The 26,022-nt window shown below is 37.4% G+C and overlaps 1 protein-coding gene across 6 annotated transcripts in view; it reads left to right on the forward strand.

Moving 5' to 3' along the window:
- Nucleotides 1-26,022, forward strand: part of PIP5K1B (phosphatidylinositol-4-phosphate 5-kinase type 1 beta) — a 114,075-nt gene that overhangs the window by 83,042 nt on the left and 5,011 nt on the right. For all 6 annotated transcript variants that reach the window (XM_074570447.1, XM_074570445.1, XM_074570448.1 and 3 more), the window contains 7 exons: nucleotides 3,169-3,380; nucleotides 5,303-5,386; nucleotides 5,488-5,536; nucleotides 6,064-6,148; nucleotides 10,437-10,592; nucleotides 11,343-11,487; nucleotides 23,117-23,234. In XM_074570447.1, the coding sequence (XP_074426548.1) occupies nucleotides 3,169-3,380; nucleotides 5,303-5,386; nucleotides 5,488-5,536; nucleotides 6,064-6,148; nucleotides 10,437-10,592; nucleotides 11,343-11,487; nucleotides 23,117-23,234 (849 nt within the window). The remainder of the gene's footprint in view (nucleotides 1-3,168; nucleotides 3,381-5,302; nucleotides 5,387-5,487; nucleotides 5,537-6,063; nucleotides 6,149-10,436; nucleotides 10,593-11,342; nucleotides 11,488-23,116; nucleotides 23,235-26,022) is intronic.

The following is a 26,022-nucleotide window of genomic DNA, read 5'->3' on the forward strand; positions in this document are numbered from 1 at the left end:
TAGGCCTTTTTTATTCTCATAGGATGCTGCATGTTCAGAAATAGCTCAATGTGCTGCACTCTGTAACTTTTCTGTGGCAAACCAGATTAATTCGTACAACTGCGTGCACAAAATGTTACTTACACGCTTAAAAATAATCATAATTTGCTATTTTAAGTATTAATGATGATACATATGTGAGAACCTTTCAGCTATATTCATCTGGAAATCCCACTGACTGAAGTAAAATTCCTGTCTTAATACAGACCGAAGAGTTTGACGCGAAGTAAGTTTTTGTCGAGTGCTGATGTTTGAGATTCTTCCTTGTTGTTCTGGTTAATTATTTCTTATCAGCATTTCCCTTAGAAACAAACAGGGGAGTAAAACAGGCTTGGACCTGGTCAAAAGATGTGCGTTTGCGTAAGGAGTGGCTGGTTTGGTTATCAAATTTCAAGGGGGAGGTAATCAGAACTGTGTATCAAACCAGCAGACAGTCAGAGGGGCAGATCATATTACAATATCCTGAAGACACTTTGTGGACTGGACAATCCTGCCTCTGAGTAGGACCGTGAACAGGGTGTCTGGAGGATGAGGGCTAGAGTTCATATGCTGTGTGCTGTTTGTAAGAATGTGTACTGCAGTTAATCCATTGGATGTGCAGGTGTTTCAGTTTCATAATGAGCCGGAATAACAGAATAGCTACTTGGTTTTATAGTGTTTTTCAGCAATCCTAAAACAAAGGCATAAATAGTAAGAGAGATTTTTAGTCCATTGTATAGTATAAATGGTACGGGCTTAAGTGACAGTGGTGAATTGATGCAGTCAGATAATTGACGTATGAAGACGTAAGAGGTCCCTGTGGAAGAAGCAGCGGCACATTATACCACACCCTTCCATGAAGCTACATCCGATCCTAGATGTAGGTTATGTAATTAGCGCAGTTAAATCATAATTTGTCTAATGTAATATAATTCTAAAAGCAGTAAAGAATAGGTTGAAGGCAGAACTGATGTTTGTAACTGTAAAATAAAAGTGGCAATGCTTTTTCCAAGCCTGAATAGCTGCTCTAATCTGGCTTTGCATAAACAGTGTTGCTGACTGTACTACTAAGGTAAGTATTTTTATAGAGGATTAATTGGTTTTTTTGGTTTTTCTTCAGCCTACCCAGAATCTACTTTCAGTATTTGGCAGCAAACATCCACTGATTACATATTTTTAATGAATACGTTATATAGAAATTTCTTTTTGAGAAAGTCTGAGTAAAGGGTAGCAAAGTAGCAGGTGTAAAGAAAATTCTAGAACTTACTTAGCACCAAGTGTCTGTGCCTTTGTACCTTTTAGCTGTGCTATTTTTGCAAGTCATGATGATCATAAACCAGGAAGTTACTAGCCACCAATGTCACCACACAATGCGCAATAACATTTTGTTATCTTATTGTATGGTAATTTAAAATACGCTTTTTTGTTGTATCCTGAAACTCTCTGTGAGTTCTGTCATCATAAGATGCTGTGGAGTACTGAGGGCCATACGTTAGCAGCCTTTTTCTTGTTCCATTTGAACTAACCCACCTCTGTGCAGGATTACTCTGAGCAAGATCAAACCTACCATGTCTTCCAAACTTCTCCTTGGCATCTGGAAATCAGAATGAGCCTATGCCGTTCTCCACTTAGACTACAGTGTGTTATGCTTTGTTTCTTCACTTTAAATGCTTGCAACGGTGCTAAAATTAAAACACTGTGTTCCTCATGGAAGATAAATGCCAGAGGTTGAAAAGAATTCAGATGTATTGTACATTTGGCTTCTATTTAGTATAATGAGTACGTAAGGAATATAGATGGAGCAGAACAGAGTTTTACTACCTCTTTGCCTATATACTTGGACACTGGAGTTAAAATTATCTCTGGGGATGTGTTAAGTAGTAGACTCCATTTTCTTCCTCATACAATTTTGCAGATCACTAGACTTTTCCCGGTGGTTGCCAACAAATCTCAATTTGGATTTGCAAAATGTGTCTTAGAGTTCATAAACCATCTCAGTGTTTTCTGTAAAAAATATTTATACTTTGATAGTCTTCATCAAAATGACGTACCTGGAGTACTGCTCTTTATTTGTCGTCTCTGCAAAATCATGTTTTATTCTTGTTCGCGTAAAAAGATGTACTGTTGCCTCTTGATTCTGTGCCAAAAATTACACCATTATCTTAGGGCGTTGTGTGCCAAAACATATCATGAATCACTGCTGAGCTGCATGAGGTAAAGGAGAGGTGAGTGGCACAGCATATCCTTCCTGGTTGCTACCAGTTCTGCTGTTACATGAGACATGAGATATTGAACACAGTTGCTGTCTGCTAACAGTTTGGTTGTATTACTAGATGTGATCACAGCTTGTTTTAGTTCATGGTTGCATATTGACTTGAACTGTATTTCCTTTTAATGGCAGCATGCCAGACTTCATAATGATGTAACTGACTAGAAACTTATGACAGTACCTGTCATGGAAGGACAAAAGAAAGGGAACTCACCTACTGACAGAGACAAAAATGGTTGGTAGAGCCAGAAGAGAAGGCTGGTTGGTTAAGTCATCTTTCAGAAGTAAAACTGCCTTTGCAGTTTAGATCGACTCTATTTAGCTTAATAAAGAGAGATGCATGAGTTTCGTACCCAGATCCCATCAGCTGTTAATGAGACAGTGGGAGCAAATGCTTTTTTTGAAATTTTGAAAGTTCTCCAAGAGTGCTTTCTCAGTTATAAACAGGAGGTGGAGGGGAGGTAGTCTAGGCAAAAATGCTCAGTAAAGTCTGGAACATGCATTAGAGGTGACTTCAAAAATGCCTGTAGTTCATAAGTATGTGGTGGAACTATTAATTGATTGTTTGCTATAAATAAAAAAAGGTGCTGACTGGATGTATCTTCCTTGACTACAAAATAACATCAGGTTACATTTCAGCTATGCATCTTTCTTTCCCACTTGCAACAACAGCATTGAGCTTATTAGATAACTAGCACTTTGATTTATGTGGGGTAGTTAAAAGATTTTTGTTTAATTATAATTTCACACATTTTCCTAATAAGAGAAACATGTACTTTGAAGGCCTGTTTTTACTTAGGTTTTCAGAATGCTGCTGTGTAATTCATATTGTAGGTAGCCTTTTTTTTGTTTCAGTACAGCCATTTCTTCTTTGTTCATAGGTTCTAGAAAGTTTTAAGATCATGGATTACAGTCTGCTACTGGGAATCCACATACTGAACAGTAACATGAAGGAAAAAGAGGGAGAGTGTTCCCAGAGCGCATCAGACGCCAAACGTCCTGGAGGGCAGAAAGTTCTCTATTCTACAGCCATGGAGTCCATACAGGGCCCTAGGAAGTCAGGGGACTCCATCAGCACGGAAACAACAAACACGTAAGTGTCGTAACCTGCTCTTAAGGTTACTATTAAAACTTGCACATTCTCTTTCTCCACTCTTTACCACTTGGTATTAAGAAGCAAAACATTCGATAGTACACTGCATTTCAGGAATTGAAAGCTTAAGCATTTATTTTTTTCCCCCAAAAGCTGGACCATCAAGATTTGCTGCAGAGCAAGAAACTAAAATGTTGATTAGTAAATTGATCATCTTTAAATACAAGATAGAAAATTTTGTTAGCTCAGAGTGACTTATGTATGCACAAGTGCATTCATTTATAAAAGTGATGTTATGAGACAGCTATTACAGGAGCCGTAGGTATAATCTAATTTTAACTGGAAGCAGCCTGATGAGCCACAAGCAAAAACTATTTATTAACATTGGATATCCCTACAGTGGTTATTTTCATCTAAAATAGTATACTCAATACACAGAACTGTATCATCAATCACTGAAATGCAGTCATATCCATGTACGATATTTTCTGAGATTAAGAACTGCTGCTTTCCTCTGATTTTTCTATCTAGCAAAAACTGCAATAGAAATTTAAGTATATAGGCAACAGTTATTCTGTTGTTTCCTTTGAAATATGTTCAGTGTTAGTGAGAGCATTATGTTCACTGCTCTCATTTTGTATGATCAGTCCTTCATTACAATGAGGATTTCATTTCAAATGAAGGATTTACTCTTCTGATTCCCAAGGGAGATGTCTAGGTAAATACAACCGATGATATAGGATCATGAGCTTAAACCTACAGCAAGCACATGGGAGAATTATGGTATTTAGCATTCAGAGAGATTTTGCAGATGCTCAGCATTCTAGAATGTAAAGTAGAGCTGAATTTCACTCAGTTTTTACAGCATTACCCACATTCACATAGAAGATGGTGGATGCTCTTGTATGGTGTCAGAGGTCTTGCACTGGCAATCTGGGGGTGTGTTGGGTTTTGGATTTGGTTTGGTTTGGTTTTTTAACTAAAAGCCAAAGCCTCATATAGGTCATCCGAGAAAGTCCCTGTTGTTATTATGTATGGAAACCCACCCTGGGCTCCTACATCACTTGAGCTAATGGAGTGTTGCCTTGATCCTGAGCAGCGTAGTAGCACTGCTGAGAGCCTGCTGCAGCAGTTGAGTTCTTCCTTGGCCCCTTGCACTATCATCTCTCTCGTATTGACAGAACAGGTACCTCAGTGAGGTGGATGAAAATCAGCCTAGGTCTTACAAAAAAGACCCCTAGGTCAGTCTTCTGCTGTGTTTCATTTCAGTTTCTGGTTCTAAAAACAACGGACCCTTTTTTTATGTGGTAGAGTGGGAAGAGAGGGTCTTAGGATGAGCGTTTTGTTCTTTAAGGTCATGCCCGAGTAAGTACTCTAAACCAAGTGGACATCCAGGCAGTCAGGCGTCTTCGCTTGATGCTGCTACTTTTTCTGTCACTAATTGTCTGTAGAGGAATTTTGGAAAAGCACATACATAATCTTTAGTGAAAAGTACACAAAACAACCTTTTCAGACCTAGAGTAATGTGCAGGCTCTCTACAGTTCAATTACATATTAATTACATAAGGTGACAAAATTCTCCTTTAGCTAGGCAAAATTATTTATTTTCCTTAGTAATAAACTATTGTATACTTTTTTCCTATTTTCAGATCATCTAAATATTTCTAATTCTATCTAAAAGTTATCCTAAAACACTCTTTGTTTTTAATAGATATTTACCACTGGATCCCAAATAACTTTAGGTTTGCTATTTAAAATCAGTTGTGTACTAAGTAACCCACATTTGACTGACTTTGCACTGTAGCATCTGTCTTTAATATGTGCATTTCTTTGGGTTTGTAAGTGGGTACAGTTCACCTGCTAACTGATGATCAGAGATGTCTTAAAAGATACTCTAACTACTTTTTCATTTTTTCTCTCAGGATGGGAGGTATTCCAGCTAAAAGCCATAAAGGAGAAAAGCTACTTTTATTTATGGGTATTATTGATATTCTCCAGTCTTACAGGTAAGTTGAATTTCAAGTTTTTATTGAATAAACTATTCTGAAATTACTTACAAATATGGAATTTTTATAAAGCAGTTCTTATTTTGTTTGTATATGCTTAGGTTAATGAAGAAGCTGGAACATTCTTGGAAAGCTCTTGTTTATGATGGAGTAAGTAGATTTTATTTTATTTTTTCAAACTGATGATATTTTAGCTAATGGAACTTCAACTGATGTTGGCCAGGAAAGATATAGCTCTGGTATATTTGTAGTCTACCATCACCACATGGTTTGAACTGTTGCTGAAATCTTTTAGGCCCATTTGCCACCAAATACATGCTCTGATTCTATTTGTTGATCTTTCAAAAAGCAACTAAAATGATCAGCTTGTCCTTATAACTTACACAAGACAATGGCCACTTAGCAGGACATTGATGAATATGAAAAAAACATTTTGAATGCCAGGAAGATTTTGCAGAATATGGCTGTGTCATTCATAATTCATAATTTCATAAATAAAATACTTAAAGTTCTTGAAGAATTAACCTTTAAAAAGGGAAAACTTGTTAGGGTTGACTTGTTTTGAGTGTGCCTGAAATGTATGATATAGTTTACCTGAAGTGTCCAGCTTCTTTCTTGACAATTTACTTGTGATTTACAAATGGAAAATGTGACTAAGACCTTTTTCAATCTTACAGGATACTGTTTCAGTTCACCGACCAAGTTTTTATGCAGATAGATTTTTAAAGTTTATGAGTACAAGAGTTTTCAAGAAAGTTCAAGGTAAGAAAGTTATCACTTTTAGATATTTTTAATAATCATTACTTTATAACACTCCTGTCTTGGCAATAAAAGAATCCTTTATTCAACTTCTTGTAGCACTTACATTGACAGAAGTTGAGTTTCTTCACTGGAGCTAATAAGGTTGTGCTCTAATAGTAAATTACAGAGAATTATTTGCTGTGTATTTTTTGTCACATTAGGGGCATCTGAAGGCAAAACAAGTTCCCTTATATTGGATTGATATACAGATAAATTTCATGATCTAATGATGTGTCCAGTCCTGCACCTGTTATTCATAGGAATACCCCTATTGACTTTTATTTATTTAATTTGCAATTTAAAGATTGTTTACATACCACCTCAAGCATGTTTGAAAAGATAGGCATTCTTCTCTTTGATATGGATTTCTTCTGAGCTTTATCAAGGAAAACAATCAGAAGTTGGATATTGGTTGGATTTAAGGTCTTTTGTCACTATCTCCCGTTTCTAGTTTTCCCCTCTATTTCTCCTTCTTCAATTTTTTAATTCATTGTCAAGGGTAAGATGCATTATTTAGCAACTTACAGGGTGTGGTGGGTTGACCTTGACTGGATGCCAGGTGCCAACCAAAGCTGCTCTATCACTCCCCTCCTCAACTGGGCAGAGGGAGAAAAATATAACAAAAAGCTCATGGGTTGAGATAAGGACAGAGATCACTCTGCAATTACAAGTCAAGGGCAAAACAGATTTGACTTGGGGAAAGTTAATTTAATTTACTATGATTCAAATAAGAGTAGATGATGAGAAATTAAACCAAATCTTGAAACACCTTACCCCCAACCCTCCCTTCTTTCTGGGCTCGACTTCACTGGTGAATTCCCTACCTCCTCCTAAGCAGTGCACAGGGAGGGGAAATGGGGGTAGCAGTCAGCTCATCACACGTTGTCTCTGCCACTCCTTCCTCTTCACACTCTTCCCCTGCTCCAACAAGGGGTCCCTCTGAGGGGGGACAGTCCTGTATGAACTTCTCCAACATGGGTCCTTCCCACAGGGTGCAGTCCTTCGCGAACTTTCTGCAGGGTGCAGTCCCTCAGGAACAGACTGCTCCAGTGTGGGTTCCTCATGGGGTCACAAGTCCTGCCAGCAAACCTGCTCCAGTGTGGGCACCTCTCTCCACAGGATGGCACATCCTGCCAGGAGCCTGCTCCAGTGCCAGTTTCCCATGGGGTCACAGCCTCCTTTGGGCATCCACCTCCTCCAGTGTGGGTTCCTCCACGGGCTGCAGGTGGATATCTGCGCCACCATGCACATCCATGGGCTGCAAGGGGACAACCTGCCTCACCATCGTCTTTACCACGGCCTTGTTTCTCTGCTTTGGTCTAAAGATAGTATCATTTTTCTGAAGACCAGTATCCAACTGTTTTTTGAAAGAATCCAATTATTTGGAGTGAGCTTGCGAAACTCTGACCCTGACCATGAAAACCAAAGTTAGAGACATGGCAGATGATAACAACATACGCCATTAGTCTAAAAGAGCAAGAAAGAAGAGGGAAAACTGGTAACTAAAAGCAACATGAAATCAGAAGTGTAGGTTAAAAGTACTTTGTGAAATTACTAAATAAGAAGAAAAAGTAGGATACACTGATGAAAGAGGAAAGCTGAGTGGCTGAACTGAAAAAAATAAAAAGAAATGAGATATTTTAAGTAGAGCAAAGGAGTCTTTAGAAGAAAAAGAGAGAATTTGAATTAACCCTAATTAGTGATTCCCTATAAGCCTGGCATGTTGTGACAGCTATTCAGGAAAATAAGACCTTTGGAGAGTCTTAAAATATTAATGAATTTATGGATAATTCCTCTATAAGTTGGTCAGGCTACTGAAAGGAAATTCAGTCTGAAGCATCACAAGTACAGAGAAGGATGGTGCCAACCGCTGAGATACATTCAGTGTGTGTGCAGTGAGGAAGGCTTCAGGGAAGACCTGATGAATATACCAGCAAGGGCAAAGATGAGTGCTTGGGGTTCACTGTGGCCCAGGCTGCTCCTTGGGGAAATGCTGTTCTGATATCTGAGCAATGAGAGGTTTTTTCAACAACTATGGCAAGTGGTATAAAACATTATTGTAAGACCTACAGATCAGTTGGTTTAAATAGTATGCATCCATACTAATTTACTGCTTTACTGCCAAATCACTTTTTAAATCGGTGGAGATGCTGAAATTGCACTTTTTTTTTTTTTTCAGTTAGAGAAGGGATGTTTCTCCTTAGTCTCTAGGAAGCAGCGTTTTGTGAGTTTCATGGGGTTTTTTTTTATAAAGCAGGGTTCTTGTCAAATAAATATCAATTGATTGGCCAGAAATATGTCTCTTATAGAGGAATTTAGACTCTAAAATGCATCCTAGTTAGCAGTTTGATAATCCTACTCATGGAACTGTATTTGGTTTGGAGTTGAACGTCAAAATGTGGAATGGACACTTGGCTCAAATATTACAGAAAGAGTATTGAGCATATGTCACTCTATCAAACTGATAGAAAGTGTTTTTTAAATACCTTTTTCACCAGTGTTATGCTGGTCTCTTAACTTTGTCATTAATTGTCTGGAGTGGATACGTGGATAGAGGTAGAACAAAATACAAATGAAGGATAGAACTAAATGAGATTTAAGTGAACAAGAATGACTACAAATACTAGCACAAATTAACAATTTAAGGTGTAAATGTTAAATCCTTCAGAAAAGAATAATTAATATCAAAATAAAAGAATCTGATGTTATACAAAAAAATATGAAGCAAAATTCAGCTGAAAGGAGGAAGGAGCCTCCTGAGATTCAGATCTCTTAACCCTAGAATAATTTTGCCAGAGAACTGGTGGGAGCTCTGTTGTCTGAGACGATACTCAAACTCCTCAGTACTGATAGAGAGTAAGGAGTAGTCAACTTGATGCTTCTGTGTGTTGGAAAAAATAAATGTCTCATGCAGCCATATAGGTTTCCTGAACATTTGAGTCTTTTTTTTTTTTTTCTGACTGCTAGATTTATGTCAGCACAAGACACAACCCATTCTGTATTTGAAATCTAGAATGTACTATTAAGGACATCATGCTTAATTCTCTCTATATACTTAATTTGACTGTCTTATTTTTGCAGGCTGTTAACCTGTCTTAATATCCCACTCTTATTGATCTGCTCTGCATACAAGGCGGTTAATCTCCTTTTATATGGATTAATGGTTAAAATGCATTATCATTCTTTCATAAAATAAAAAATTGGGAGTGTTTTGCCTTCAGGAACATTTTTGCTAAACTTTGAGTTAGACATTTCAGTTTAAATTCTTAAGCCCTGTTTTGAATATGTGTTTTTTTCCTCTAGTGCACAGAACAAGCTTCCATACATAACAATAAAAACAAAATAAGCAGATTCAGCCTTGGGCAGAGGCTAGCTCAGCAGCTATCTACAGTGTTATCTTTTAACAATATCCTGGAGTTATGCATCTGATTCTTTTCTTCAGTCTTTAGCCAAGTGGCTTTGATGCTTTTAATTTCGTAGTAGAGCACAATATGAACTATTGCAGTGCATCTGAAGTAACCTTGCCGCCAATGCATGGAGGTCAGCAGCTGGCAACTGAAGCTAAATGAAAGGGCTGGCATCCTTCTGGAGAAGAACTAAAAATGAGGGTCGTGGTTCAGTAGTAGCGTCAATGGTCAAATCCTAGAGTTTCACACAAAATGCCATTGTAGTAGGCAGGCCCTGGTAAGAATTATAAAGGGGATGCTCATATAAGCATCCTGAGTGTACAAGCCATCAACATCTTGGAAGTGTTTATTTTACCCAAAGATGATGTTTGACACGTGTCACTGAAGTGGGAATTTTGCAGTAGCACATACATCTACTATAGCAGTAGTTCACAGCTCAGGGAAATTATCATAACCTCTCAGAATACTCCAGATGTCTTTTTAGTTTTCCTGTCATCTGTTTTTTTCTGTATCATTCTGTCTCTGATTACACAGGTTGATACTCCCATAGATTTGTAACTTAGTGATGTCAATGTGGTTAACTGACTAGATTTTTTTTTTGTCCTATGAGCTGATAGAAACCCTGGAAAAAGACAAAAGTACTTCACTCATAGGTGAAATAGCAATGCCTTTTGCTCTAGTTTTAATATAATATTTGATAAGTGGGTTTCTGTCTGGATGTGTTCTTTGTCTGTATTCAGAAACTCTAGCTTTATAGATGGCTTGCTCTTCTATGTGCTGTTAAAGATGTGCAGGGAGATAAGACGGCATCATTCAACACCTATTTTCATTTGGTAATGCAGCTTTGAAGTCTTCACCTTCAAAGAAACGGTGCAATTCCATCACAGCCCTAAAGGCAGCATCACAAGAAATAGTGTGTGCGGTTAGCCAGGAGTGGAAAGATGAAAAGCGTGGCATTCTGGCTGAAGGACAAAGCTATGCCAGCCTTGATGAGGAAGGTAATGTCTTTCATATCAACAGCCTAAACAGTGTTTTTAAAGTAATTTAGTATAAGCTCTAGAAGCCCTATAACTAGAAAGCTTCCAATCTGGCTGAGCTTTCAAAACTTCAGAGTCAGATTATTCTCACGGAGAAAGTTGTTAGTCATAATTGGTAGAATGGACCTTCAGGAGCAAGAGGAAGTCAGAATCAAGGTTATAGTGTGATACTAATCTTTTGGATTTCAGAGAATCCTAAAAGAATTTATCCAGCCCAGGTGGCGAATTAAGGCCAGAGCCAGTGCTATTCTTTCACTGACTTTTAAACAAACACATCACATGAAGTGTTTTGAAGCTCAGTTCTTTGTTCCCAGAGTCTTTTTGAAGAGATACAGACTTCGCCTCTCTCATCTGCAGCCAGGCTCAAAGGATAACCAGCCACCTAACCCCATCTGAAAACCAGGCCCTGGTAGTGTGAGACCAGTCCCAGAATTTAGAAGAATTCATCAGATATTCATAACACTGTTTCATATTCGACCTTGGCATTGCTCTGCATTCTGCTGAATGTATTGGCTAGCAGCTGAAATTCACCCTGTAACGCAGCAGAGTGTGGGTATGGGCACATGAATAGTACAATCTCATCAATTCAAACATACTAAGAAGGTTCAAGAAGCTGTTGAGAGCACTAAGTGACTCCATACACTTGCATAAAGATCCTTGGATTCGATTTGAAATTAAGTTTGTTAATGTTCTTTGTTTTTGTGCATGCAGTACTAGCTTCACGCCACCGGCCGGATCTAGTGCCAAGCACTCCATCTCTGTTTGAAGCGGCTTCCTTGGCAACCACAATTTCTTCTTCTTCCTTGAATGTAGATGAGCATTACCAACGTGAACAACCTATGCTCTATTCTAGCAGGTAAAGGCAGTACATGTGGTAGAGGGTTCCCCACCATTTTGATAAAAGTCTGACAATGTGTGCAATGGAAGGAGGCTCTGTGAAAGAAGAAGCAGAAGGGGCAAGCATCTCTGTAGCTCAGTCTTGAATCTCTCCAGTGAAGGAGGGGTGCCATAAGCCCACAGGATTTGTTATTTATTTGTTTGTTATTATATGTATTGTGATTGGGGTCACAAAATAGAAAGCATGAACACAGCAAAAATGTTATACTATGCATTGAGTTTTTTGTCATGTTCCAAAACTAAACTGGGCATTAAAAACTTGCTTAGGCCTTAGTTTGTGCCATAAACCAACCTACATTAACATCAGGGTAGGAAACACTTGTAACTTGGCTGTAGCCTAAAACAGCTGCGGAAAACTGTGATGTGCTTAGAAAAGGAACCTACTTTTCAAATTGATCTTTATTCTGAATGTACAGTGCTGAATTGTCTGTTTTAAGTTCTTTAAAAATTACCATTTTCTGAAGTGAATTTCTATGAAACTTCACCTGTGGGCGTGATTAGAGCCTGTCTGATTTTAACCCAGGAAGGATAAAAACAGGAAGGTGTCAAGAAAAGTTGTGCAGATGCCTGTGAGCTAGATTGAGTGTGATTTGAATTGTGTTTGAATATCCTTTAGTCGTGACTGCCCAATACCATGCTTATGCTAGTATGTCTTGTTGGGACATCATCTGTGTGTCTGTCTGTACTCTATCTTGTACACCTGAAGGGTGTTGTTTTGTGTCTCCTTGCCTGCTTGCGGATCTCTTCACCGTGTGCCGTACTGCAGAACAGCCATGTCTTTGTCTGTTTTTGTCAAGAAGGGTAACCACTGTGAACTCAAGTATATTGAATTTTGTTTAGAATAATTTGGAATCCTGGACCACACGGTGTCTATATAAATTTGATAAGCTTGCTCATGTGCTGAGATGAAGTTCTTTACTTTAAACTGCATGTTGTCCAAAAAGATTAAGTCATTTTAAAAGCAATTTACCTATATTAATTTACCTATTAAAATTTGACCAACTGCATTTTCATCAGAAGTAAAATGACTTGCAGAGTTACTTGATCAAAGTGATATTTGCAGGTTCCATTTTCTTTAAGTTTAAATAAATCTCACTGATGTGGCGTCTTCCATAGGTCTGATGTTTTGCCATAAAAATTTGGAATGAGGTATGGTTTGGGGTATAACAAATATGAGTTTTAATTACAGAATCATCACAAGTTGTCCCCAAATGCATCTACACAAGCTCTAGGACAAAATTACTAATGAATACACATCAGTAGAAATAGAGCTCCTTCAAGTCAACTTCTGTCAGCGTTGTCCAGTTTGTGACAAAGTTAGTTGTAGGACTTCAATATTCCATCATCTTTTGCCAAGCTTTAGCTTTGGTAGCTATAAGGTTATAGAGTACTAGGGGTTTTTATTTGCTTTAATCATCAAATAAAACTACAGAACTACTTCGTATTAGCATCAGTCAGCAAAGGAGAACTGTGGCGTTGTCTGTATAAAGAGTTCATGTTTACCCCAAATAAAACATTTCAAGTACTCCTTACTCTCCATAAATTAACTGTAGAGAAGAACTATCAGTAAGTCCATGATATTTTACTGTAAACATATTCCAAAATAATTCTAAAATAAGGTTTTTAGCAGATCTGCACTTTGATTGTATGTTTAGACTTGTTTCCTCTCCAGTTGTGATTTAGTCAATGAAGTAACCTAAAATGTTGTCAGTTATGCAATTCCCGTGTACATCCTTTACAAAATCAGATTGCAACTGTAGTGTCTGCGTTCCAGTTTTGCATAGTTTCCATTCATCAGTACAACAGGACATGTTCTCTAAGACAGCAGACCTCACACCAACATTCATTGATGGTGTGGCTCTCCATATTTTGTATCAAAACAGTAGACTTTGCCCCATAGCCAGGAGATCTGCCACGGGGCTGACCAACATTTTGCTGATCTAGATGTATACTCTTCAGCTAGGATTCCGTGGCAATTTTTTCTCCTGGCCAAGTACTGGTACATGTGACAATATCAGTGTGTATGATTCATGAGGATTAGCTTTCCCCATCATAGCTAGCAGCTTTCTTCTAGGATTTAAGAAAGCTACTAAGCATTGAACTACTTTCCCCAAGACAATTCTGGGTGGTTTTGTAGCCACCTCTGCTTCCTACATCAGTGCAGGGAGGTCCTTCCTTCTTCACGGCACTAAGTAATACATCCATCTGAAGTTTCATTTACGTTTTTATGGTACATTGGAGAAACTTCAGTCCTCCCATGAAAAAAGCTGGCAGGCAAATAAAAACACCAAAACCTTCATGCTACAATAACGCATTGAGATGTAGATGTCTTAGATTTTTCTCGCTGGAGCTCTGCTTCTGAGTATTACAAAATTTTATGATGTAGGACTCATCGCTTTGCCATTTGTGTCTGATAAACAGAAAGCCAGGAGCAGTCCTTGAAACAAAGCCTAAATGAATTATTTGTTTACAAATGTTAGTCTGCTTTCAGTCTTTAAATATGTAACTGACTATGACATTCTGCTTCAAGTTATTTAATAGAATTACAGTTTGGCATTTTCTTTGTCAGGCTTTTTCCTCCTCTTTGAAAGTGTCCTGGCACGAGGAGAGAGTACACAAATTTCCTTGTAACCAGTCAGAAATCTCTTGTTCAGGGTAATACAGGGAGATAATCCTGTGTGCATAGTAATAATACGGTATCTGTATCTTGACTCCTACTAATGCTAAGGAGCAGTATGCACTCATACCAGTGAGAAGACAGATGCTGTTATTTGCCTCATTAAAAAGAGTGCACTTTTGCATACCTTGAAGCACATGCCGTCTTTTTACGTTTTTTATTTCCAGAATTACCCTCTGTTTCTGTCAGCCATGAATGAAATCGTTCTCCAAGGAGAGGGAAATGGCGTTTTATATGAGAAGGGAGCTCAGCACCATCTCTCCTTGAGGGTGCTCAGCGCTCGTGGTAGGAAGCAAGGAGCTGCTGCCAATGTGGTTAACCACAAAGAGGGGACTTGCTGAGCTGGAGCCGGCTTCTGAGGCTGCATGATGTGACGAGGGTTTATGGAGACCTGGCTTGGTACAGGTTAGAACTGGCATAACTAATTGGTAGATGACGCAGAGCACCATTTAGGGATTTGTGATTAAAGCAAAGAAAAAAAGAGAGACTGAGCAGCAGTCATAAACGTAGAGCTTCTTAGGAATCTTTTTCCAGACTGCTAGCTGATTATTTTTTACCAAGTTATTCCTCAGTCCTTGAAGAGTTAGAGGGAACTCAAGGTGTTAATCAGGCAGATTGAAGAGGAACTGGTAAAAGTAGTGAACTAAGTAGTATTCAGGAGGGGAACATGGCTGTGTTTTTCAGCACAAAAGGAACTTTAGCTAAAAAAGGGAAGTAAAAAGGAAAAAATGGACAAACATGACATATGTTATTCAGCAAATGTAGGCTTTCTTGTTTGTCAGAAGACAGCTGGTTTCTGTTATATGAAGCTGTTTCTTAGTCAAGTGGTTCTGTCATAAGCAATGTCAAGCATTCATTTAGTAAGAGAACAGAATTGAAGATTTATTGCCTCTATTATAATTGTCGAAGATTTTCCACTCCTCTTCAAGTAGGTTTATATTCGGTGCAGAGATATTTTAGTACCTAAAAGGTCTGTTTTCCACCAGAAAATATGTTTGATTTTGAGTCCAAATACACTTCTTTGAAAGGGTTTATTTGCTTTATCTTAAGAAATATAATACGTACATATTATATCAGAGATTATTTTTATAGACAAAGTGATAACAGATTTCCCCTGCCACCACCACCCCAGGTAAAGTTTTCCTAATACGTACTGATGAATTAAGTTAAAGATGACAGATCTGAATGTCTTGAGCAGTATGACTGTTGTCTCAGTTGACATTGCTTTTACAGTTGCAAAGAGCTGAAGCAAGTTAAGCCTTTCCAGGTGCTTCTGGAATGTTTTAAACAGGAGTTGCGAGATAAAACAGAAAGTCTCTTTGTGGTGTATCTTTCAGGAGGTCTCGTGGTTTCTAGTCACAAACCCAAACCAAATTCTGTGGTGCATAAAGGGATACTTCACCTCTTTGTCTTTAGAGCAATGCTATATAAGGAGGATTGCTGAATTATTCTGAAATGTTTGAGCCTAGGAGAATACATGAAATCTAATTCTTGTTTATGTATTCGGTACTTCCATTCCGTAAGATATGTGTGTGTGTAATATGGACTTCTGACTTTTCTTTCCTCTTCTTTCTGCTTTTCTGTGTATTTTTCAATTGTTTGTTTGCCTTGCCTCTGTGTTGCTGTTTTTTGGTGCAGACCACTTGAAATTTTGGAAGTCTTTGAAAGGTTGTGAGCTTTTTTCCTCTTACACAGCCAAAACTTTCTGAAATTAGTAAGCTTTGAACTGAAATGTCCCATGACTTGACATTCTATCAAACAACCTTTTCAAAGACAGATTAGAATATAAAAGTAAGATCATCTACTGTTTTTTCAGTGGAAAGGATTTGTAGGTATTGGTTTCACTGTTGTAAGGAATACCTAATTACACCTTTTACCAGTCTGGTTTTCTATGTAGAGAAACTTTTGTGTGTTGTTTACATGTTCTGTCTGTCTACCCACCACCTTTACCTTCTGAAACAAATTTGGCTGAATCTGACTCAAAGAGGATTAAATTAATGCAAGCGTCATGAAAATAAGCAGCTCGGTGAAGGAAAAAAAACTTGAATGCTTTAATGCTAGGAACAGATGCACTGAGACACTGGGGGAATCCCCATGGGAAAGAAAGAAAATTTGACTATGATTGAAGCAACATGTAATTGTAGCTTAAAGAAAAACAAAGCTTTCCCAGTTCTTTTGTGATGGAATTACCTTTGCTTATTTTTTCTTTTTTAATTAAGAACCAAGGTAAAATAGATAGCTTTAACAAAAGGAAGGCAACAGCACAGTTGAGCACACTCATTGTGGCTGACCATTACCGAATGGGAGATATTAACTGTAAAAATGGGGGGTTTTGCTTGGTTTTTCTTTCAATCTAAAAATTTAGGATGAGATCTCAGTGCAATGTTGAAATTGTACAAAACCTCTGTTCTACTGAAGTGTTCTTTCTGATACACTGTCTATATAGGGATTTCTCCTGTGCCCTCCCTCCCCAGTTTGTCTTTTCCCTACCAGAATTCTGCATTAAAACTGGCGATCAATGCAGCTATGATGATGCTGGTGCAGAAATTCGAACTTTTAGTTACCAACTGCTGACAGCATGTGTGTTGCTGTTAAGAGATGAATTATGAGATTTTTTTTTTTTCACTCTTTTATGCAGAATTTCCATGTCAGTTCCATGTCAGTTTCAGCTCAGTTATTTAATTTGAAGAAAGGCTGTCATTTGTAAATCTTATAAATGTGCTGGTAGAAGGTATATTTTGTTGTATCTGAAGAGCTTTTTAAACTTTAAGGTGTACTGTCATTCTTTTTTTTTTTTCTTCCTATTATAGGATTACAGTCATAATAGTTAATAACATATCTAAATACTAATGCATAATGTCTAAAAGTGTTCTAGGGGTACTTAAATAAACAATTTAATGTTTATTTGTTTATCCATTATGCTGTTTTGGAACAACAATCCTGTGTCAAGCTTAAGAGACCAAGAAACATAGCAGAAAAGCAGGTTGAAGAATACAGGTTTAAAGAGCATAACACTGCTACCTGCAGTCCTGAAGAAGCATTAAAAAAAGCATTGTTGGACAAAAGACTAATATATATTTAATTTAATCTTACAGTTTGACATTTTCTTAGTGATATATTTGGCATTATAAGAAAACAATGCCATCTAAGTCAACAGCATTCCCCCCTCTCCGGTGGTGTCAGAAATTAATATTTGGGTTTATTGTAGCTGGTTTATGAAGTGTTTGTGGAAATAGAAGAGAGAATCTTTCTTGGCATGTAAATGCTTGTCCTCAACACACATCAAAATATAAAATTTCAGTCTCTGGCTTCAAATGTGAAGTATAAAACTAATCTGGATGATGCACCAGTTTCATTAATTTACTAAGGAATATTTAAATTTCTATGGTTTAAGCCTCATACATATACCTAGTATGACAATCTCTAGCTTGTGGAGTTCATAGATTAATCTAAAATTTGCTTTTTTCCTACTAGCTTTTCACTGAAGTTGAGGTTGTAATATGAGTTACTTTCATAGCCAGAGGAATACTGTGTAATCCTGGAATTCAGTGTAAATGGCTAAGGATTATCAGTTCTTAGTATCAAGTACCAAGTGGTTAGTATTAGTACCAAGGGATTAGTGAGGCATCTAGATTTCCTGAAAAAACAAGTACAGTTCTTTCTTCATTTAAAGTTTTCTGAGCCATTTACACTTGATCTTTTAGTCATTGAGATATTAGAGAATGCTTAATAATTTATGAGTCTGGAAAAAATTAATGTTGCTTCATTACAAATCTTACTTAAAGTAGTCTGTGTGGTTATAATGCTGCTCTACTCATGTATTAGTTAAGTGTGTGGAACTACGCTTAATATATTAACTATTTCCTTCATGTAGGTGTTTAGATACAGTATTAAATACCATATAGCAAGTAAGAATTCAGAACAGACATTAACTCCAGCAAAGCAAGGAGAGCCGACTGATTCTCAGATGTAGACTATTTGCTTGTCCATTGATACTCTGAGGCTTGTGTATAAAATAACAGCTAGAAATTCTAAATAGAAATTATTAATAACTGTGGCGGAACATATTTTGCCATCATATATTTGCCCTTATTGGAGATTCTGAATGATTTTCAATAATTCAGCTGTGAAAGGTGGCAAGAAAGCAGTAACAAAGATTCTTTTTTTAGAAGATCTAGCAGGAGTATTTCCTTAATGAAAGTTTGTGAGATAAGCAAGCATTTTGTAAAGCAGAGGTTCTGTCCCTGGAATGGATCAGCACTGTCCCAAAAGGCAAAGCTTAGTGTCCCTGGCAATGGAAGAAGGACCTAACAAAGACTAAAGGACTAATCCTGTGAATGGAATTTCCTCAGCCTACTTTGAGAAGGTGACGCAGTGTGGTGGTTCATAATTAGCCTTGAGTGACCCTTTAGTTTCACTTGTTCCTGCTCCAAGCCTAAAGATATATATTGATATGTAAAAGGTACGTTTTTTTTTTTTTCAGAAAAGTAGTCTGTGTGATTTCAGAGATGACTATATTTCCTGTTATAAAAGTTCATCTTCTCAAAACATCTCTAGAAAGAGTACCACCACTATGTAACTCAACGGGATATTAAGCAAACATCACAATTTATAGAAGTAAATAAATATAGTACCCTGTTTGCATCATACCTGTTTATTTTTTGCTCAAAGGTACTGTCTAGAAGTTTCTGATAAAAGTTCTGGTGACTAACAAAGAGATATCACCCCCTGCTTTTCAGTCTTTCTTCAGTTCTGGTGCTACGTAGGAAGGAAGCGTCACGGCAGAGTGAGAAGACTTTGGTCTGTTGCAGGGTTTATTTCACTTGGATGACTGAGAGGCCCTTCTTTTGGTAAAATGTTCACACGGTGGCTCCACCCATTCAGAAACCTTCTGAAAAACTGATGTTCTGTTTGCAGTAGGCCAATGTAGGTCTAAGGTTCTGTGGGTACTTGTGACGTCACCTGACATAATTGTTATTAGCAATTGTGAGGGAACAGAGTTTGATAGCCCTATGGAAGAAATATTAGCTCAAGAACGTGTCCTTCACCAGCAAATATATATATATGCCTTTTTTATGGATTTCTTTTTAATCTCACTGTTGTAAGTATACAAACAGCACTATGAATCTGAAAGCCTAGCCTTCCCATAATTTGCACCATATTGCAGTTTCATGAAATACACAATGTTGCTTCATACTTTGGTCCTCTGTACTATCTTCCCTTCAGACATACTACTGTGTCATAAGACAGTTTGCAGAATTACCCTAAGCTTCATCAACATCACTTTAAAGAATGAGTTACCATTTTCGTGTTTCCTAATTTGATGGGATCCTTTGCCTCCTTATGCTGGATGAACTGAATAACATAATTTGGCATTGCAGTTGTTTGGTTTTGTTTGTTTTTCTTACATTTTAAAAGCAGACCATTATGTTGCTGTGGGCTTTCTTGTGAAGATCTCTGCATATGTACTGAAGTAGGAATGCCTCTCTCTGTGCTTACTAAATTAATTGGATCTAATCCCATTCAGCTGTTGATGCTCTGTTTGCAGCACTTTTTGTTGTAATTTGTCTTAGTAGAGCCTTAAAAACATTGTGTTTTGCCTTCACAGAAAAAAAAAAGTTGTATAAATTATTTAGCCAATGTTTCTGGAAACAACTTTGTTGTTGATAAATAGAAAGAAAACCTATACTTCTTTTTAACTTTAAATTTCAAATTATTGTTCATTTGAATACACAGATGTGCATGTGAAAGTCCAATGGTAGTAGTAATCATTTAATACATAAGCAAATGTTTTCTTGACTGAATTTGTCCCTCTGCATGCAGCTTTTCATATTCCATGCTGATCCTTGCAAGCTTAATTTCATTATCTTCACTCTTCCTGGTGGGGAGTGTCCAGAGCAGCTTGTTAGAACAGACTGCAAGCGTAGATCCCTCCAAGGGCTGATGCACGTTGATGTGCACCTCCCAGTGGATTTGGCTGTTATTATTCAGTGTTTTGTAATCTAGACTGAGTTCCTGAACTCTCATTGCTTACACCGTATCTTTTCAACTACATATGCATGTCAGATACAAAAAATGACAGGTCTCATGATTTTAATTGGCACCCGCAAAGGTGTATCAGTTTGACCGTGTGAAATTGATGTGCCTAGTGTGATGTTTACTGGTTCGCAGGTCATGGTGTGCCACTAGTGTGAGTGTAGTAGCACAGACTCACTGTCAGACTCCTTCGCTTGAAGCAGCATTTAGAAGATGAGTCATATCTATTGTTTTCTCAGGTCTGTAGTTTTGATGTTTGTCAGCAGTGTTAGTGAAATATTATAAGAGACTTCTACTTTCTTTGACCTACTTTTTTTTTCAGGCCCCCATGGAATTTATATAAATGAAATGCAAAGTTGGGTTTTTGAGGTGATACAATATTAGACTAATTAATGCATTTAGTTCAACAGGTCATAAACACCTGTTGTCCCTGTTTACATTTATGTTTATGCAGGACAGATTTTCCTGCAACAGCTGGTTTGGAGTTGTGCCTTAGAACAATAGTTTTACTGCTCATTTGTCCTACAAGATGATTTTCTGACTAACTTCTTACACAGAGATCTAAAAGATCAAAACTCATGACGCAATGAGCTGATAATTTTTTCAAAAGCTTATATAAGAGTTTTCGCACACATTGGATATTGCAAATGCACTGGTATTTAGGGGATGAATATTCGGTGGGATATGTTGCAGAACATCCAAAGATAGACATCAAAGCCTATTTTTGTTATAATTCTTTAACAACGGGGGAGACGCAGTGTCTCATTATAATTCATGGCTGTTGTATTTTGGCGCTATCTGAAAGAAGCTGATAATTATATCCCTACAAGAGCTGTTCTTCACACTGCAGGATAAAAAAACCCCAACAACAAACAAACAAAACAAAATACAGTTCAAACTTCTGCTTCGGTCAGTTGTTACTACCTGGCGCTGTTTCTGCCATTCTCCAAAGGCTCTGCAGACTTGGAAAGGAGACTGAAGAGTTCTGCCTGTGTCCTGCAGGCTGCCTTGCAAGTAGACACATTATGATGAGGCATATTTGTTTTTCCATGAAGAAAAGAAGTCTTATTTCTAAAACTGTCACTTCAGTTTAGTATAAATAAAATATGAAGGACAGAAATTGTAACTAAAATTTGGTAAGGTTTGAAGGACACTAGTCTTCTGATTATTTTTTAAATTATTATTATTATTATTATTACTATTTTATTTATTATTTTAGATTATCGTGCCTGGTTATGCTAATTCCTTGACAAAGTGTGATTATTTTTTTCTTTTATCCCTTAGAAACTTAATAGGATCTTATACATATCGTCCTTAGATTAAAATGTGTAAACGTTACGTTGTTCTACAAATCTGCAGAAAATCAGTGTAATTTAATTGTTCCTACTGAAGATGTTGTGCCTGACACCCCATTTTTTATATTTGCAAGTAGCAATCCCTAACTATCTTTAACTTTTTGTGCTAATTTGAGGGAGGATTTTTTTGTATCTCATGTCCAAGAGAACATTTTAGAAAGACTTTGGAAAATTAAGGCTTTATACTATTTTCTACTCAAGAGGAAGAGAACTTGGGCCTGATTTTTTGATCAAATGTGTTCAAGTGTGCTGATCTGGAAGGCCAAAGCATGGCTTTTCTCCTCACTTCAGCATAAGGACAAAATATTTAGTCCTTGTTAAAGTACGATCCACATTAACACTAAGGATGAGACCTTAAAAAAACACCACCTTGCTTTTCCCCTTTTTCATAGGAAAATTGGAAATCCTGTTCTCATTCATATTTTCATGTAGTTCATAGCCACTTAGCCAGTTGTGATGCATGTTCTTCTTCATGCTGTCATTGCAAGGCAAGTACAACAAACAAAATGATTGTCGCATTCTGCCATGAAAATGATTTCTAACTAAGCAGCTGTAACTGAGAAGGTCTTATTACGTTATTACACATTAGCACTATACTGCAGTTGCAGCAGAATTCAGCTGTGGGCAAAAGCAGTAGCTTTCATACCGACAACAGCATGGACTCCAGATGCAAATTAACATGGGAGTGACTTGGAATTTTCACTTTCCCCTTTATACACATTACAAATTAGCTTCCCAAAGGGGACAGTTCATGTTCTTTTAAACAGAGAAAAACCTCAAGTCATTGAACTTAAGGTATATTAAAGAAAGCTCTGTCTTGCAACAGTTTTCCTAGACTTTTCCTTTTAATAAACAACTCTTCATGCAGGATATGAGTCTTCCTTACTTCCAGAGTTTACCTCTAATTATTCAGCGCGAAAGTCACAGCAGCAACAGAGATTGCTATTGGCAGTCATACCTGTGAATGAAATAACACAGTGCGCCTGCTCTGTAAGTGCCTCTTCCTTGCAGAGCTAATTACAGTACGCTCTTATTCTTCTCCCACTTCACCTTCTGAACTGTTGGCTGCAAGTGATCATGTATCTGTATGAGAAGGTCCAGTGCTACTGTGCCTAATCACTGCATCTTTTTCCCCTATTTTGAATTAAGAAATTCTGCCAAAATTCACACCATGTGTAATGTGGAAGTAACTTCTTTTGAAATTAATGAAAGTATCCCACATTTAGCATGACATAGTTTTATCTTTAAATAAATATTAGAGTTCAGGAACAGTATTACTTCCTGATAAAATATTAATTAATGCAAAGATAGAAACCGTCGTTTGTTTATGTTAGTCAAACATAAGCTGTCAATTATCTAACCATTGTCAACACATCTATATTTGCCCATTTACATTCCATCTTTTCAAGTATTTTAAGCTTTTACGTTTAAGAAAGAAATGTATTTTAAAATTTTCAGCTATGACTTAGCTCTCCGTAACTTATATTTGTGGTTGACTGTAGTCTCCCTTCTCTTTGCAGTAAAGGGTTGCCTTCGAGTTCAACATTCACTTTAGAAGACAGTGCCATCTATTTGACTTCAGAACAGAGCACGCTGGAAATGGAAAATGATAATGCTTCAGTTCTGGATGTCTACTTAGTAAGTTGTCAAACTGGTTCTGATGGGCTTTTTCCCCTGCAGTTCTTTTGACTGTAAGGAGTCAGTCTCAGTAAATGACTAAAATACGCGCCAAGCTTCAAGATCCAAAGGTTCATTGAGGTATTGCTTATATGAGACATTTGCTTAAGTACTTTGCCAAACCAAATCCTTAAAGAATCACAGTTAACAGTCACAGTTAACTAAATCAATTCTACATGTAATTGGCTACTGGTACTTGCTACTGTCTTGTTTCAGTGAAGGCAGGATAGACAATAACTCCATGAAGTGTGCTGGAATATTAAATCAGTAGCTATTAAGTGGGTACTCTATATACTCAAGCAATGCTGGTGTAAAAGAAGAAAACAAAAATCAGTGGTACAGCCTACAGAGACGTAACATGGGGACCAAACACAAACACACGACAAACATGTTTCATCTCAACATAAGATTAGGCACAAACATGTTTCATCTCAACACAAGAAAAAAATTTTCAGGACAATCAGTCACTGGAAGAACCTCCCGAGGGACGCGGTAGAGTCCCTGTCACTGAATGTTTTCAAGATGTGATGGGACATGGTGCTTGATAGTCTTATCTAGGCTCCCTTTACCATGAAAGGTTGGACCAGATGATCTCTTGAGGTCCCTTCCAACCTGGACTGTTCTGTGGTTCTCTTGGCCCCGCTTAACAAAGAAACCATTTCTTGTTTATAACTTGTGATTTTGGTTTATAATATAACAACGTTGTTTATCACTAGCACTGCTCAGCACTGGGAAGTCCATTTTTTAAAGTTTGAAGTCTATAGGGTGGATGGTGGAATGCTCTGAAAAATCTAGTGACAGGCAGAGTTAATACCTGCTGTAAAGCTGTCCTTACGAGTTTCAGGTGTGACGGTGATATCTTCAGTTAGTTTTCGGCTTGTGAATCATTCATTACTATTACATGTGTGAGACTGCAGTAAGTATATGTGCATTCTACTAATCAGTATCAACAGAAAAATAAAAAAAAAAACAGCTCTGGACGTTATACAAACACACACTGTTTATTCTACTAAGCAAAGGTCTAGAAGAATAAATGGGCCTTAAGTGGAGAGAATCATAGATGCTTTTTTTGACCTAGCAGCGCCCTTTCTCTGCACCCTGAAAAATCCAAACTTACATACCTGAAGTGTCTAGGTATGCAACAGCTGACAGCTTTAAGGAAATTGGATACTGTGGCTAAGCACATACTACTTCTTAATTGGCAAACTCACCTTGAGAAATTTGTTACCCCTGCCTTCTTGGTCCTGTCCCACACGCTGTATTGATGCCTCCTTAACTATTTTGAGATTGCTGTGGGAGAAAGCCGTAACTTAATTACATGTACCCCTGTATGTACGCTGAGGTGTTTGTGGAAGAAAGAGGAATAAGAGACTATTTTGCGCACTAATCTTTTACTCCGTAATGCATCCTGAAACAACAGTTAGCCTCTGGTTGGGAAAGTCTGTTACTAAACGGTCAGTGATGTGTGGTATCAGTTTGATTGCCCGCTGCTGAGCAGAAGGCAGTTTTATTTTATTGGAAGGATGATTAAACACAGGCTAGAAGGGAAAGATGCATGTTTTTGAGAACACTAGGAACAGGTTAGTCATTTCTAATATATGTCTCAAAAATAAAGCAGATCAATGATGTTTGCATTAGCTGATTTAAGCCTCAGTTGAAAAGGTTACAAGATACATTTTGACCTTTTAAAAGTATGAGGAGAAAATGTAGCTTTAAATGGCATACACAGATTTTCCTTTAATCCCTTAGTTAATAATCCTTGTCTGTGTTCCTACTGCAAGGCAAGCTGCTCTGGTCTTACCCACTTACTTGCTTAATTTCAGTCACTACAGTAATCCTTTGATTTCTTTGCCTCCTGCTTTGAAATACTAAACTGCTTGGGCAAATTTTAGTCCTCTAGAAAATAAAGAGATAGGAATTTTTGATCCCATGAATGAAAAAAAAAAAAAAGACGACATTGTAGTAAAATGACATTGTGTTAACTGAAACAGCTTAAAAATGGCATTTGGCTGAACGGTGTTGTGTCCAAATTCAGTCAGTCAAGTGAGGTGTGGTAGAGTAGAGATTGTTAAAAAAAAAAAAAAAAGAATAATTCCTCTTACAGGTAAGAGCATTGGTATTGGGGTGTTACATTAAGGAAGCACCACGCAGACTCATACTGTGCAGCTGATGTCAAAATTGAGAACTTACCTGGTAACTGTTTTGGAACACAGGTACAGAGTTTGCAACTGAAGGGCTGGTCTAAGCCCAGAGTTCCTCATTTCTGAACAAAGACCAGGTCCAGCAAACCAGCATTTTGTGCACCAGCCACTCTAAGCAGCACTGTTAAGAACATACTCAAATCCAAGTTTACTTTAAAATTCCATTGGTTTATTTTCTCTTAAATCTTTTAACCCAGATAATAAATTTCCAAATACTCTAGTACCATACAGTGGGAAACAAATACTGAATATCCTATAAAAATAGTTTTAATTTTTAATTAAAGATTGCAGGAAGATAGAGGCAGATCTATAACATAATTGGAAATTTGAAATGTTTCTCTACAGAGAATTAAAACATTAAAGCTTTCTTGATTTTATGAATATGTAATACAATGATAGATCAGGTACTTAGAAGCAAGAGATGCTGGCTGAAATAAAGAGAAGGTGTCCTGTACATAAGCCAGTAACAGAGGAGGTAACACTCTTCTATTTAGCAATATGATATAAAAAATCCACACACACACCCCCCCCCCAAAAAAAAAAAACCA

This window comes from Larus michahellis, chromosome Z (genome assembly GCF_964199755.1).
Source record: "Larus michahellis chromosome Z, bLarMic1.1, whole genome shotgun sequence".
In the NCBI taxonomy this organism is placed as follows: Eukaryota; Metazoa; Chordata; class Aves; order Charadriiformes; family Laridae; genus Larus; species Larus michahellis.